This window comes from Fulmarus glacialis, unplaced genomic scaffold (genome assembly GCF_000690835.1).
Source record: "Fulmarus glacialis isolate BGI_N327 unplaced genomic scaffold, ASM69083v1 Scaffold38129, whole genome shotgun sequence".
NCBI classification, from domain to species: domain Eukaryota; kingdom Metazoa; phylum Chordata; class Aves; order Procellariiformes; family Procellariidae; genus Fulmarus; species Fulmarus glacialis.
The window spans coordinates 1466-18713 of NW_009235888.1; the positions used below are offsets into that span (position 1 = coordinate 1466).

The 17248-nt window shown below is 35.9% G+C and overlaps 1 protein-coding gene across 1 annotated transcript; it reads right to left on the minus strand.

The window, feature by feature from the left end:
* Positions 1 to 408: 408 nt before the first annotated feature.
* Positions 409 to 16942, minus strand: LOC104071114 (GTPase KRas). Its single transcript, XM_009586186.1, has 4 exons — positions 16641 to 16942; positions 10453 to 10631; positions 7896 to 8055; positions 409 to 528 (listed from the first exon to the last, which is right to left on the minus strand). The coding sequence occupies exons 1-4, from the start codon at positions 16749 to 16751 to the stop codon at positions 409 to 411; spliced, it is 570 nt and encodes a 189-aa protein (XP_009584481.1). The 5' UTR covers positions 16752 to 16942.
* Positions 16943 to 17248: the final 306 nt, after the last annotated feature.

Here is a 17248-nt window from a genome sequence, read left to right on the forward strand (position 1 = left end):
GATCCTCTCCCCTCAGTTCAACCTGAAGATCCAATCAATATTCACTTCAACGGTATCTGCAATATATCTGTAATAAAACTTTTTCCTCTTAACTTCTTCACACACAAAACCAGGTCTCCGTTTCACAGATGGATAACTTCACATGCAGTAAAGACTTCTTGTTAATCTATTTATCAAAAACCCATGAAACAAAGCGAATCCGTAGTACTTGGTTGTTTGCTAGGAGTATTATTCAGGACTACTATACTGAAATCTGATTGGTTTTATATCTTAAATTATGTCATCAATTAACCATAAAATGTCTGATTTGCAAGACACTGTCAATCATTTTCATTTGGCAAGCAATTTGTAAAACTTACCCTGTTACATTACAAAACTTACCCTGTCACATTACAAAACTTACCCTGTTCACATTACAAGGCATTTTTTAATTTTCACGCACCCTGGAGTCTTTTCTTCTTTGCTGATTTTTTTCACTCTGTACTGTCGAATCTCTCGCACCAATGTATAAAAAGCATCCTCCACTCTCTGCATTGTAAAACACAACTCCTTAAAAACTGCTTCATTAACAATCGTGACATATTGGGACACCCATGGCAGGGGAAAGAACCACAACAAAACCACTGAAATTATGAGCTTTACTTGAGAGAAGTATATGGATTTCCATTTATATATTTAAAATGCTGGGCTTGCACATTTGCTGCTTGATAAATACTTTTTAATGTAAGCAAAAGAGACACACACTAATTTATAGATTACCAATTACTGTGAATATCTACACTTCAAGCACTCCTTTTTTACTGTGCAAGGTAACACAGTAAAAAAAAAAAGAAAGAATTATTTTCTTCCATTGCACACCATGTTGAAAATAATACCGTTTGTGTTACTGAATCTTTTCACACATTTTTGTGGACATGGATGTATTTAGCAGGCACAAAACCTTACTAGATTGGTAACAGGGGGTACTTAGAAACACACACAGTTAACTACCTATTTTCACTTCTTAACCAAAGTGAGAACCTGTTACTGTTTGGGCAGGCAATGAAAAGTAAGCTCATTTATGTTCTGTTCTTTATATAAGAAGGTATACTTTCTTTGCAAAAATCTGTGGAACAAACTAACAAAGTATAGAAAAAGTCTAAACAGGTAATTTCCTAAAAAGATACAAAGAAATAAAATCTCCTAAGAATACTAATTTTAGAATACTAAATTTTGGGCAATATTGTTTTTAAAGCTACTTACTTTACAGAGCAAGCACTATGCTGTTTAGGAAAAGGGATATTTGAGTCATGGCAAAGTGCTTTTAAGAAGCACCTTAAGTATATTATATTTCAAAGTAACTTTCAAAAGTAATTGCTTATTGTAATTATAGAAGCTATTCTTCCATGCAGAAAAAGTAACAAGTTCATTATCACCACGTTTAAAGGCTTGGTTCACATCAACGTACAAGGCACACCTAATCTGTTCTCTCTGGGCCAGACTCAGGCAACTGCTAGGGTCCCATAATGACAACTAAGTGCAAACAGCCTGTGAAGTTCTGCAGCTCAGATTTTTCTCTGGTTAAGAGAGCTCTTCAAGTATTCCAGGGATGACAGAGCTATGTGTTTTACTTCTCTGGTCTCACACCCTACCTTTCTGCAGCTTTGTGTTTAGGCCACTTGGAGATGAGGATACCATAAGCATTTAAAAAAAACCTAAAAAAAGTATGAGGACTGAAGAAATCTTTAAGCAAATATAAGATAAAGAGGTACAGCACCAGCTTTAAATTAAAATATCTGTTATTTTAAACTGATTGTATCTGTGCATAAACTTAAAAATTTAGGTAAATCCGTGAGGATGTTCTTGTTATAACAAGATGCAAAATGTTTAGCTGCAGCTTTTAAAGGGGAGAGCAAATCTCTCCTCTGCCTTACTGTCCATCTCATTACTTGTCTCCTCAGTCAGATCAACAGGGTTGTTACAATTACAATTTAAATTACAATTTAATACAAACTCATTATTTGAAAATAAAAACAGAACAGACTTATGATTGTGGAAACCAGTACAACCATTTAAGCCCCAAAACTTTATTATTACCCAAACGCACAATCTGGGCTTTTATTCGGCAGATTTTCCATAAATTATCTCTCCAACCATCTTCATATTATGCACCTTGTAACAAAAATAGCTAACATTCACTGCCACAGTTACTGGGTCATTTTGCATGAACTGTGCCATAGGTTATCACATTTAAGACTCATTCTTAACACACTGCTGCTTATCTGAGGGTTCTTCTGAACTACAGCTACTTGAATTTAAAGATTAAATGAATTAGATTTATTTCTCGGATTGTATTTCTCTGGTATATACAATGTGCCCTGTTAGGATGTAATGAAGTATTGACAAAGTGACAAGTCGTCTTACATTCCAGGTCTGAGAGTTTGCAAACCGTGAAGGAAGCCATTAAAAATCAGCAAAAACCAAGTAAAGCTCATAGTTTCATGTTCTCCTAGAAGGAATGGAAGTTTATTCCTGAAGAGGAAACAGTAAACATTGATCAGCTGCTACGTGCCAAAGCACAGGCTGTACAAGAATCAACATATTTGCAAATCTACTGTTTTGCAGTAGAAATACATAATTTGATTATGGAGATTTCACATGAATAATTAGATAACAATTCTTCAGTCAACGTTTATTGCCAACTTTCCCATCACCAACAGGAGCTGTAATTTGCTTTAGCAATGCAGAGAGAGGGAGAGACAGAGACAGAGTGAGAAAAGAAATTGTTACTACTGCCATCACCAAGAACAGTCTTATGAATCCTGTTGAAAGAAATTGTTCTGAAAGAAAATTTATACAGATTTGCTAATTTCATTAGCACAAGGTGACATTTTAAAGAGCCAGGTGCCAGTCTTACAAGCTTAAGAAGTCATTTTAATATCCATTTCTTTTAAGATTCTTCAGTATTTTTTCCTTGGGCATGGACCATATATCTAAAATATGATTAACCAGTTCTTTTAGCTGTCAGAACTGGAAGCAAAAATATCCTTTGGCAGATATTAAAAGCTTCAAAATCTCAACTGCTGTTTACTTTAACAGCCCAAAGAACCCATGACCTCCAGGCAATGTTTTCAAGATGCTTTTGACTGCTAGGAGACAGCCAAACATTCAGTTTAAAATATGACTATGCGCAAAGAGAGACTATTTCAAATACAGACCAAAGTACAAATGGGAATTTTCACATGTTCTGTTTCTGTAAATAGCGCTTAAAGGAAACTGGTGAAAATTAGCCTTGACATCTCTAAAGTGTTCTATGTCCACCTTTATACACTTTATCAGAGTTGGTCTCCTGAAAACAACCGTTAGACAAATAAAATCAAAATTATTCATGAGGACACGACCAAAAGCATGCTACTCATTTGCATAAAAGCACTCCCAACATAAAACTTTGTAGTGGTAAGGTCAGCCTAGCCAGTACTGGAGAACACAGAAACCTGCAAAAATCTACTAGCTCACGTAACATTTAGCTTATAGGTTAAGGCTAATTTTTTGCTGTCTCTAGAAAAGACATAGTACTTCAAAGGACTGTTTGGCAACATTACTACAACTCAGCCCCATGCAGAACCTCCACTAGTTTGGGGAGGGAGGGAGCGGGTGTTAAGCTGATCATGTTATCTTATGATGGTTAAATACCAGACATACATCAGTAAATTCGTATTAAATATTGCACAAAATCATGATTAAAGTTACAAAGTTAATCACTCCAAAGTTAAGAAGTGCCAGAATTACAGCTGTCTGTCCTACCTGAATTTCACCCGTTGTGCACATACATCCCTTTTTTGCTACACCTATTTATCTTTACATTAGGTAAATAACAAACCTGTTTCCTCAGCATCCTGGAGTCATTCAGCACACAAGTTGGATGCCAGAATTTGTTTCAACATTATCAAAACTTTTCTTTTTCTTGGGGCCTTGTTCTTGGGCAGGACTAAACTTTTTTGAAAAGTTTTACCTTACAACAAAAAAGTCACATGAAAAAACTCAACCCACATTGTGAAGTCTGACAAAGTTATAAGTAATTGAAAACAAATTTTTAAAATGGAACCTGTACACATGAACTACATTAAAAATGGCTTGGAGTGAAACACATACAATATCATTAAACAGATATGACAAATCCCTAAAAAAAATGGCAAGTTGGTTCAAGCAAACTGCCTAAATTATCAGTTACTCATGAATCTTAACTGAGATGTAGGAATGAAGTTCTGTAAATACTGTACCGATTACTTCACCAGACCAGGCACAGGTTCTCAACTTGTTTTCATTACAAGTTTGGGGCCTAACCTATTGTACATCAGACAGCTGAAATAACTACAATGCTTTTTTAACAGCATCCCTGTGATTTATGTCACCTTCTTCATTAAAACTTCCAAAGTGTGTTTTAAGTATATATTCTCAACAAGACCTAATGCTTTGGTGAATGCCTTACTATTCTTACAATAATGCCCATATATCTGCTTTTCCTTTGAATTCAATACTAGCAGGACAGTTGAAATGTTCCAAGGAAAACAAAATCATACAGTCAAACCACATTTGGGGTACAGCCTTCCAGCTTTTCCTTGTGTAACTCACAGGCAAATGGAAGCCCAGTTAAGAATACAGGATGCAGCCTTCGTGGGGATAAATCAAGTTTGCCTCTCATCGCTCATTGATATTATTGATAATATTGGGAGCTATATGCTCATGTGGACAGGAAAGAATTTGAATTTAAAGCTAATGTCAAAGAGAGAAAAGCAAAAACAGCTATCAAAATAAACTTAAGAAATTCACATCCTTCTGCATAAGGATTGTGAAAGGACGAGTATAAGTGATGCAACATGCCTTACAAAACCACCAGTATTGACATGTGTTTACATTTAGAAACAAGATTATTTTCATAAATTACATTATATTCATTTCAGTCAGTGGTCTAATTAAAAAAAATCAATAATCTACAGCCTTATACACAAGTTGTAGGGTCCACTAAGGTAATGTTTAACTGATGAACTCAATGATTTGTATGAAAATTCACAGAGTTATCTGGCTTAAAACACCACCTTTTTGCAGTAAGTTAAAGCTTACATCTTTACTGCCAGTCAGAACCAAATAAAAACAAACACACTAACTTTTAGAACAACTTATTTCTGCACTTCATTTCAGTGTTTTTCATCTTTCCTATTTTGACCTTGTCTATGAATTTTTGAAAGTCTTAAAAACTGAATTATTTGGAACTGAAATATCATTTTGCATGAGCATACAATGCCATCATTTAAAAAGAGTGTCTTGGCAATCAAAACAGACTCCATGGCCAACTCCTTTCCATTTCCATCTCCCCTCTTTCCTTCCCCAGAAACCTTTCTGATTCTCTCCGAGCTCCAGCAGAAGCAGGGCATGGGGAAGGAAGCAAGAAGATGGTGAGGGCCCCTTCAACAGGGCATTAGTGCTGACGTTTCAGTGTGGTGGTAGGGGTACAGGAAAGGAAAAGAAGGTTCCTACTTCTAAGTATTCATGTCAGACTTTCTACAGACTCCAGAAGTTACCAGAACACCAGCTACATTTGTTCATACTTGGAAGTTCTGCATGTAACCAGAGAGGACCAGATTCTTATTTATTTATTTATTAGCGAAGGATTCAATTCTGCCCAATAAAAATACAGTCCATGGGCCACATGCAGCTTGCAAAATGATTTGAATCCCCTCATTTAAAAAGTAACTTTGGAAGATGGTGTGTGTGTGTGTACATATATATGCATATATTTTTTATATATGCCAGTGTGACTGAAAAATCATAATATGTAAATGCATATGTATACACATATATACACAAACACATACACAAATATTTAGATGATCTTGCTGTAATTAAAGATTAGGTTCTTCCTCCAATTCCCTTTTGCCTTCTCAAAAATATTTTGTTAACACAGCATCTTATGAAGCAGTTTCATAACACAGCACGTTATGAACAGCACTGCGAAAGAATCAGCAACCGTACCTAGTGGTTCCAACTTTTAGAACCCAACATTCTCAAAAAAGTTTATTGGGTACCTTTATTTTAAAATCCATGAGACACTTTTAAGGACTCCTCACCTGTAGAGGGTATAAAGCCCTGCTTTGAAAAACAAAAGCCAACAAAGTCCCTTCTACAACATTTCAGTTGGCACCTCCAGAAATATAAAGTCACAGATAAAAGAAGTCAAATTATAGAATAACAGTTCCTATATGACTGATCTATTGTTCTCTGAAACAAGTACAAATCTCCATCAGACCTCCTAAAAGTCTGAAATCAAAAAGCAGATACTATTTTGTGTAAACAGAGATTATAAAACCGAACAGGAACAGAGATTTTTGAGCTTGCAATTTTGTATTGGCTAGACATGGTGGGGCTGCTTGTAGGAGTAACCTGCAGGTGGGGTGGGGAGAAGAAATCATCATATCAACAGACTTTCATTAAAAGTGGCTATGCAAAAGGAGTATTTCCTAAACAAAGCCTGACACTCTACACAACAGACTGAACAAAGTAAAATCTAGATGTTAGTACAGAACTTCTACTATTTCAAACCTCAAACGTGATTTCAGAGTTCTTCCTTTTTTATCCTAACATCTCAATGACAGCCACTAATACAGGACCTTCCAAACAAAAACACTGTAATTACTCAGTCCACTTATATGCTACGTTCTTCAGAACACTCTTGTGGCCTAGTTTATTCTCAGCCATTAAAGTTAGGTAGGATTAAAAAAACAGAACTACACAACAGAGACTTTCTCTATTGCCAAAAGTTAGCATTCCTTTGATTCCTCTGTAAAGTTTTACTAATTAGACCAGGTTTCAACTTGTCAGGAACTTGGGTGGGTGTAGCAAATTTGCACTAATAAAATATTCTTTTCTTATATCCAAAAATAACTTACATACTGTCTATGAGGAAATTCTGCCAAGTGATGAAGGTGAATCTATTTAGCAGTTACATTGAGCCGTTACTCAAATTGCAGTATTCTGCTCGTTTGCCTCCTTCTGCTACACCTAATTCCCGTAACTTGCATTTAACACCTCTGATTATGCAGAGAGCATGAGTTATTCGGCCACTCAGGCCTGATCTAATTTGTACTGATAGTAAGTCTTTACTCTTAAAAGAAAAACCACAAATCAGCATTTTTCAAAAAGAATGCTTTCTTCCAGAAGTACAGAACCAGTTTCATCTGTATCTGTACAGCTTCTCTTCTCCTGAATACACAGATGTACCACTACGTGCACCTTTGTCCCAGCAAACCCTGAGAGAAGCACTGAAAGGACCCTAATGGCTGCCTCTTCCACCTATACCAGTGGGGTACAATAAAGTGAGCTCTGAAGTCTTAGAAGAGTACCAGTTTACACAAACAATTAATCCAGTAATTTCAAAAGAGACTTATGGTCAATTGCTTAGCTATAAAAAAAGGTGTATCAAGCTTGGCCCACTAATGCTGAATCAATGCCTTAAAGAAAAACTTTTTTTTACTAACGAAAAGGCTTAAAACAATAAACTAATTAGCTGTTTGTCTGCTTAATCCTCTTGCTGAGGAAAAAAGCATTTCACCTCTAAGTAGAAGTGCTTTTTATTCTATTAATACCTATCACAACATTAAAAATGCTGCAACCGTCTGACAGTGGAGAGTAATAGCAGCCCAGATCTCATTCTTTGAGTTTGTGCAACTGAAGCAAATAACTCATTAATAAACAATTACCAGCTGTCAGTGAGTTGACAGAAACGGACACCACAAGAATTTCTACTCTGGAGAAACATATCTATTGATATGACCAAGCAATTGTCAATGCCTAGAATAATTAACATTATGATAATTCAGATGAGAGTTCTACATTTGTATCTCGTAAGCTTTGAGCTTTACCTGTCTTGTCTTTGCTGATGTTTCAATGAAAGGAATTCCGTAACTTCTTGCTAAATCCTGAGCTTGTTTTGTATCTACTGTTCTGGAAGGCAAATCACATTTGTTTCCTACTAGCACCATTGGGACATCTTCAGAGTCTTTAACTCTCTTTATTTGTTCCCTAAAAAAAAAAAAAAAAAAAAAAAGAAAAGAAAAGACAAGACATTTTATTTAGTAGGTATTGATAGTTTATATGGTACATTTCAAAACAATGAAACAAAATTAAATTAACAGATTCCAATATCATTCTTTATGTTAATTTGCTGCACATACACTATTAGAAGCCACCAAAAAATAAACTGACCAATCCTGTCACCATCAAGTTTATCACCTTATTTCAAAAAAGAGGCTGACATTTTGCAAACTACTATAGATTTTGAAGTCATCACACTTTTCCCTCCCTCTCCCCCTTAGTTTTTAACAGCTAGTGCCAGAACAAGTCTTGGAAGCTCTGGTATAAATCTTACTACTTCTCTCTCATACTCAGCACTCGTAATACTCAATTCACTTGCTAAGATAAAACACTGTCAAAAGCCCTAGGCCTGTTGTCTCGATTTTGGTTTGGTTTTTGGGGGGGTTGGATTTTTTTGTTTGTTTTTTCAGTTAAAGACAGCATTACAAACTCTGCATTTAGACAGGGGTTTTTAACCTTTGAAGACCACTGGTCTGGTTCTCTACAAAAAGAAATTTGGTAAGGGAGTCCTTTCAAACACTAGTTAGAAAGCATCTTGAAACTAGTTAGATGTACTTCTCAAGAATCTCAAATAACAATCATTAATTTCATTACTTTTGCCTTCCCAAATAATCTAGCAGTACGTTCCTTAATTAATATAGTCACTGTTTTCAGTTACTTATTTATAAGCCTTCAGCTTCAGTCTGCAAGGTCATCCACAGATGTGCGAATGCACAGTAGAAACTCCAGCATTCAACTCACAACATTCTTTGAAATAAACTGGGAAGGCCTTTTTATGCAACTCTGCAACTCTCTCTTTACAAACAAAAATGCCACATAAAACCCTCTATGCTCCTTCTTCCCCTTACATCAACATCTATCTTACCTTTGTCCCTTCTTCCTCTACAAGCAGAGGAAACCCATTTGTAATAATCTGCCTAGATAATGAAGAGAAGTTTATGTTTTTTCTGAGAGCAATAGATACGTTTTTTTAATTTGTTACTCCTGCTGTGCTAACTCTTAACTGTTTCTTTTTTTTAAGTCACCAGTACCACTACATTCAATTAGAACATTTTATATATAATGAAATTTATAGAAAGGCTGGCTAGGTCATTTTAAATATAAAAAATAAACAGACCTGAAAAAGTGCCCACATTCTCAATATTGATCTCTCCCTGGGTTAGTATGCGGCAATTTTGCTCCTCATTTGCAACAGTACTCCCCTGATCCCGCAGCTGCTCCAGGGAGATAAGCCAGCAGTGAACTATTTCTGGAGGTAGGCATCTACCTGTTTAGCTACTCACATCAGCATACTACTCAGTCAAAGGAGCTGATGTGCTGGCATACAGGAGAAAATGAAACTATATGATCAGGCAGTTGCACCTCCTGACTTCGATTACCTTAAACTGTCATGGCATCCCACCTTAAATGAAGAACTGACTTCTATTCATAACAAAAATGTGCAACTTCAGCTTATGAGTAGATGTTGGGTTTGTGGGTAATACTGATAGCAAAACACTCCTCCACCACACAGCAACATAGATCTGACAGCATTACAAATGCCCAACTACAAATAGCTTAGCATTATGTGTTTGGGACTAATCTTAAACTAGTACTGCTAATACTTTGGTGGAATTTGCATTGCATTCTAACAGAATACCCAAGGAGAATTCAGTATAATAGTAAGCTACTAAGTTATAAATGATCCAGTACGGTAATCACTAGAGACTGCTTATATTTCTGTATTAGTGTAGCTGACAAAGAAAGCATGAGTTGAAATTTTAAACTAATTATTAAAAAAAAAAAGAGAATATGAAGAAACTAATTACAGGTTGTTTTTTAGCAGTCATCCTGGACCTCTGACACTTTGTGTGTCTGCCTTTCTTAAGCGTCAGGGCTCATCCATGTTACTTTTCTAGTAACATTCCACAGGTATTTCCCCTCCACGCCCAGAACAAAAGCTAACAATTGACATTATTGTCTGTACAATTTCAATTGCATAAGTTTTTCCATCTTAGCACACAATTTTATCTACGGAATGGGCAGAGTTTACCTTTAGATAAATATTCACTATGAACAGGCAGAAATACTAAGTCACATTAGTTTATACCAGAAGAGCTTTCAGATATTTTGTCTGCCTAAGTTGCAAACCAGGCAGCAGATTTTCAGATTACTCAAAATTTCAGACCTACAAATGCACAAATAAGTTGCAATTTTGCAAATTTCTAATTTGCAAATTTCCCCTCAGATGCTATTTCGTAAGAGATCATTCTATCATCTAGTGGAAGAGCAAGCAACCTATCCATCTAATACAACAGTGAGTTGATTATCTTTCAATATACACACCTATAATGGTGAATATCTTCAAAAGACTTTGTATTGTTTATAGCAAATACACACAGGAAGCCTTCCCCTGTTCTCATATATTGGTCCCTCATTGCACTGTATTCTTCTTGACCTGCTGTATCAAGAATATCCAAGAGACAGGTTTCTCCATCAATTACTACTTGCTTCCTGTAGGAATCCTAAGAAAAAAACATAAAACTTGGTTAAACACAAAAAAGTAAGATTCCAAACACCTATAACTCAGGAGATATTGAAGTTGTTTACTAGTAAATCGAGCATGACTGAAAACACGGAAGAGATTAATTCCAACTCTACAGATGCACAAATGACAGTAGGAAAGTAGTGTCCCATATTTACATATATACAGTAATCCAGAAGTGGAAAGAGCACTGAAAGGACATGTTATAATCTGTATTCTGAATCTTCAGTGAGTACACATGCTCACACACATACAGAAAAAGGACAGTGTTCTTATTTTGCCCAAAAGGACAAAAAGTACAAATTGGATCCATAGCAAAAGCATCTCCCCTTTGTCTCTGTTAATAAAAGAACTGAAGAAACTTGTAATCCTGGTTTTAAAAGGTTTGACTTTGTTTAAGCTCACTCAATTTACCATTTTATATAAAAAGTAAAATTTGACCTTCATTGTATGGATGTTTACGAAAGTGTTGTGCCACAGCAATGTACAAAATAATAACACAGAAAGAGTTCACAAGTAAGACAACTCCAAAAATCTATGCCACTGAAAAGGAAATGAAGTATAAAAAGCCTTCAGTGTTTGGGACAGGAAATCTGTTTTGTATGCCTAAGCGGGTGCATGTAATGATATTTGTTATTAAGTTACCAAAGTTGAGTTGATATATTTGAAGTTCAAGCTTTTTAGCCAAGACAGACCAACACAGAGTCATATAAAAGCCCTGATGAGTTGGTTCACAGAGATGTTGGAACAAATTATTTCAATGCTATCAATCCAAAGTTTTCAGGTCACTGATTCAAGTGGCTAAAATCTGTACGAAGTCCCAAGCAACTAGATATTAATGTCTATTTACAGCTCTTTCTGGTGCTAGGCTTCTATGAGTACATAGTTTTAGTGATAAGAACATAAGCATTACTTTCCCAATAACTCTATTTTCTATAAACATCTACATATTCAAAATAAAACCATGTCAATAAGCTTTAAAAATAGGTCATTGAGCAGTGCCATGAATTATTCTCAGTAAGCAGTGCTTGTAACAAATAAAAGGTATAAACACAAAATCTCGGTATTACCTTTCAGATCCTTTAGATAGAGATTACCACAATATTGCTATTGTTCTTTTTAACACTAATCAGAAGTGAACCTAAGCTACTGGGAAGGGAATTAAAGAATTAAAGTTGCAATTCTAGCCAACTTCAGGATGAATTCAGAATGACCTTCCTTCCCTTGTACACATTTTAAGGCACAGTATACCTACTCCTGTGTACTTTCTATCTATTTGTATTTTTACAAAAGGCGCTCTTCTTTCCCGTTGCTCGCACTAAAAAACAAGCAGGAGATAATTGTATAGAATCAGTATCTTAAACTAAACAAACCCCGTAATCTCACATTTCGCTTGAGCCTGGATGACATTTAACAGTATCAGGTAAAACAATATTGACTGTTTACCTTAAAGATAAAAGTTTACCTCCAACATGATTTTGGGAATATTTATTTCACAGAAGTGTAAATTCAGTGTTCAAGTAAGTAGTAGGTAACTTACTTTAGAAATTTGTAAGCCACGTTTAAATATTGATACAGCTGAGACAAATACATAAGCTCCAACGTGTTTTAAAATAAGGTTAATATTCTATCTCATTGCTTAAAGGAAAAAAAAAAAAAACACCACACACCAAAAAACCTCCCAAAGGACACATCTTTATTCCAATTCACTTAAATTCAATAGCAGATCCCCCCATGTCCTATGATACCTTTATCACAGTTCACAGTGAAGTACTAGTACAACTTTTATCATTATACTAGGCATATTTACAAAGCTTTCATTTTCTCTTCTTGCAATTTGACTGCTAGTTTAAAATTATGAAAAACAGTTCTTGAAAAGCCTGTATTATTCCTTTACATCTTAGCACTTCAAAGGAAAAGAAATTCCCCTCAACTGAGCTCTAAACAAAAGCCTTAGGTAATTTTCATCAAAGAAAATAATTTTTAAGAGAAAAGAAAATAACTTTTAAGAACTGCTGGCTTTAGCATGCCTACCATGTTAGCAGTAGTAGCAAAGATGCACCGGCATAAAGCACAGCACAGGTACAAGAAGGAACGCTTTGAGATGATACTTGTTTTGCCGACTTCTGGAGAGAAAGTTTTGTCACTAACTAGAAAGGGGATTTGAGGTGGAAGGAAAAGAAAAATGTGGGAGAGAAAATTCAAGCTTATGATTTCCTTCCAAGCTACTGAAACAATAAACACTTTGCTTTTTTGCCTTTCCCCTCCCCCTGCAAAACATCAAACCTGAAATCACATTTATCAGTATAGGAAAGAAAACTGAAGCACCACGTTAAAAGCTCAGGCTAACTGGGACCCCCACCCCCACCATGGTGAATACCAATGTAAACATACCCAAGATAAAATCTGTTAATTTAAGTGTTACCATACTGTAAAAATTATCAAGTCCTGCAAAACAGAATGTAGGATGTACCAAAAAGAAAAGTTATGCCACTACAGTACTTGTGGCACTTCTGCTTCAAAATGCAACTGCAGAACCCAGATGGCCAGAATCAAAAACTTTTAATTTCATTAATCACTTAACCTTCTTTTATTGGCCTTTCACAAGCCATAAAAATCAGCATGAATTATGCTAAAGGAGTAATAATTCCATCTGTTCACAAGCACTGATAAGAAAATGTGATAGGAAATCTCAGCTATATGGTACATATGGAATTTATCTAAAAAAAAAAACCACTGCTTAATAAATCCCATCTAAGCTAGTAACTATTATTTTGTAAAAATCCACTATACCAGTGATTTAATATTAAAATATCACAGCTACTAAGACTAAGCTATTACTAAATATTGGTGGAAGTTTCACAGGTGCATAGGTCATTTAAGAACACAGACTTAAATATCAGTATTCCTAAATCAGCCGAGGGATTTTGCTAATCCAATTGAAAAACCTCTGACAGGCAACTAGGAAAGCTGTTCTTTCTCTAGGACATTTAAAAGATGACATATATTTAGCACTAAAACATGCTGAAGCTGTAAAAAAAAAAAAAAAAAAAAAGAAAAGAAAAAATTTAAAAATTGTATTATCCCACAAGATATCGCAAATAAAGACTTATCAAACCTCGACCAGTAGAGGGCACTAGTCCAACTGTTCTGTATATTAGGCCAGATTTACAAGGGTTAGTGTACATACTGTTAAAAAAAACACTTAAAATTGCTTGGCTCTAAAACTGTGCTTGGACATCTACTTCAAATAAGATATGAAATTACGAAACATATATAAAGCATGTATATTTGAATAACAGTAGCCACCCAAACATGCGCTCATTTTAATTCCTCCCCCTGCCCCCCATCATCTGCTATGCTCAGATATATAAGTAAATAAAATACCCAAGCAGGCCATGAAACTTGGCATTTTCCAAACAAGTTATTTGTCGAACCATTAAGTCTATTCCACTGAAAACAGCAACAACATTAACATTGCAAATGCATCTGTGATTAAGTAACTAATATATTTTCTCCTCTCTTCAACTGCATCATGTCTTCACGACATGAGAATTTTAGAAGTGTTGAGTTTCATTTTGTTAATCACAGGAAAGATTAAGAATTATTCAATAACTGTGTAGTTATGGAATCCACTATAGATAACAAACACTGAACTCTTTTCTCTGTCTAACCCAAAATATTTAGCTTGATTATTTGTCTGCGAGGGAAAATGAGTATTTTGGCAACGGCCGTATGGCAATGAAAGAAACAGTAGTAAGTGAGAAACAATAGTAGTGACACTACTGAACCGTCTTAACTCTTATTATTTACCGGTCAAAGCAGCTTTACTTATTTCCTCATACTGCATAAAAAACACTCTACAACTATTGTTCTTTGATCAGCCCCTACTACGGCAACTGCATCTGTACCAGAAGCACAATCAAGCAACCCTTCCCACCTGAATGGGGTTCTGCCCAGGCAAGGACTGAAACATTTAAACCCAATTACAAGCCCATTCTCTGCAACCTGTTTGCCACTCCAAATCACAGACAGCTCTTATTATAACTGAATTATTTCTTTGCTACAAGCTTACCTACATGATTATAGCACTGTGAGCGCACGCAAGGTGATTTACCATGAGTAGGAAGATACAGTCTCCATCCTCAAGATCTCAGAATTTACAAGACAAAAATGGAAACTAGTACTCAGACACGAACTTGTAGGAGTTGCAGAAGATTAATACTGTTGCATGCGACAATTTGTGGATGTTGGTAAAACCCATTAGGTTAAAGGTTTATTTCTTTCCAAAGAACATACTGATTCTGGACCACACCACAGTGTTACAGTCATCCTGCACAATACTGAATAAAAGCCACAGTTCTGGGATTTTAGGTTCTTTCTATAAGGAAGTGTATTTTTATTTTACTATTTTACATTAAAATGTATTTGGTATTCTTCAAAATACTCATCTTGTTGATTAGCAAAATCCCTCAAGCAATTTAGGAATACTGGCACTTAAGCTTTTGTGTTCCTAAATTGTTTTACACAGTTCTGGCTTTATATACAACTTACAACATAGAACCTCCACCGTACTTTTTATAATGCGTAAACATACCTCTCATCTAAGAGAAACCCAGATGATTATGAACAAGTATTACAAAGACCAACATCCTCCAAAGTTCCTTTTGCAGGAAAAGGTAAAATCCCATTTTGCTTGTTCCTCTCAGTAAGTTTTGTGTGTTTTCTGTTTTTTAAGCATGTTTTGGGTTGTTGTTGTTTTGAGATTTCACATCTTAGCAATTGAAAGAGCTGCTCTCCTAGTGCAAGTAAAACACTCTTCCTCTCCCCATAGGTCTATTCACAAAATCTTCTACAAGCATACATGAGGTTACTTGGCCATGCAATAGAGAGACAAGACAACACACAGGCACAAGGTAAACTCAAGCCAACACATCTCTATTTAGGGCACTAACTCAGGCCTGTACTTTGCTAAAGTAAGACAGCTTCCTATCATCTCAGGGCACTGGCTCCTTTCGCTTATGTCTACCTGAAAATGACCACATACCCATTTTCCAATTCACCATTTTAAGCCTAGATTTAAACCCTTGTGATTCCTTCAAGTGAGCTTGGAAGTGCCTCATTGTATAAACATACAAATGAAGTCATAAGCTACAGAGCTTCAGTGCTAGGAACATACAAATCTTAGGTAAATTATAGTGTCATTTCTCCTTTTATACAGTCTTGAGGTTATTAAATCCAACGATCCACAGGAGATTTCAGACACCACTAGTATTTTTCTTACATTTAAAAGGTAGAGCTTGCCTGCTCATTAAAAACCTTCAAAATATCGCAACTTTTAAAGCTTAAATACAATTTCAGATTTTGAGGAACTGTGCCATGTATTTCAAAGAATCTACTAGAGCAGCTATTTTATAACATTTTTTCTAGATATGGAAACAGGGACTGGTGTGTTTTTAAAAAAAAAAAAAAAAAAAATCAGGCTCCAAATTTTTACTTCATTCACCATAACATTCCAGGACACATTTCTCACTGTGCGAAACAGATCTAATGATAGGAGCTGAGAAAGCTTGATGCACGCATTTCAGTACTATAAATTTTCTTTCTTGATATCAAAAAGAAAAGTTACATTTAACAGGTCGCATGCAAAGCCATGAAGAGTTTTGCCAAGCATTTTCAAGTGAATTTGGCAAATACTTTGTCAAATCCTGAAAACGTCCATCCAAACTGTCCAACAAAACATGGCAATTAACACCATACTTTAATTGATCAAAATTGTTAGTTTTTTACTGCAGCTGATTGTTCCACAGCCAGAACAAGAAGCACAGCAATCTCCTCTCTAATGCTGGTGCAATGCTGACCATTATCTTTGAGCTCTTTTTATTATAAAGCTTTGTTCTATATTTTTCTGGTAACTGTTCAAAAGTAAACAACTACCATTATTACTGATAATCTCTCTTCACAAAAAGTATAAGACAAAACTGTTTACCTCTATTGTAGGGTCATATTCATCCACAAAGTGATTCTGAATTAGCTGTATTGTCAAGGCGCTCTTGCCTACACCACCAGCTCCAACGACAACAAGTTTATATTCTGTCATTTTTTAGCAGACCTGATGACAAAGAAACCAACATTAAGCAGAAAGAGTCAGGCTCCGACTAATGAGGATGCTGTTGGTGCGGTTTCATTCAGTATCACGTTCCTTTACTATTACCGGAAAGCAACTCCCTCCCTGAAAGACAAGACAAAAAGCTATGAGGGAATGCTATTTCTCGGACAAAATTATACATAGAAAACATAGCGAGGGCACTAAGCTGAAAGATTACAAAGAGATAAAAAAAACACGGATACACTAAATTCTGAAAAAGGTCAAAGAGCATTTCTTGCGGGGCAAAGATTTTGTTCTCCGCTGCTCTCTCCCAAAGCCCCGGTGACTCTGGGAGACCTCACGGATTTTTACGAAAGCTGGGCCAAACGGAGCGCCCCTCAGGTTGAGCCACACACCCGGGAACCCGCCTCCTGCAAACGGCTGTGCCGGGACAGGCTCGGGTGCGAGCACAGCTTCGCTTCACCTCCCCGGGCGAGCCCAGCGCGACC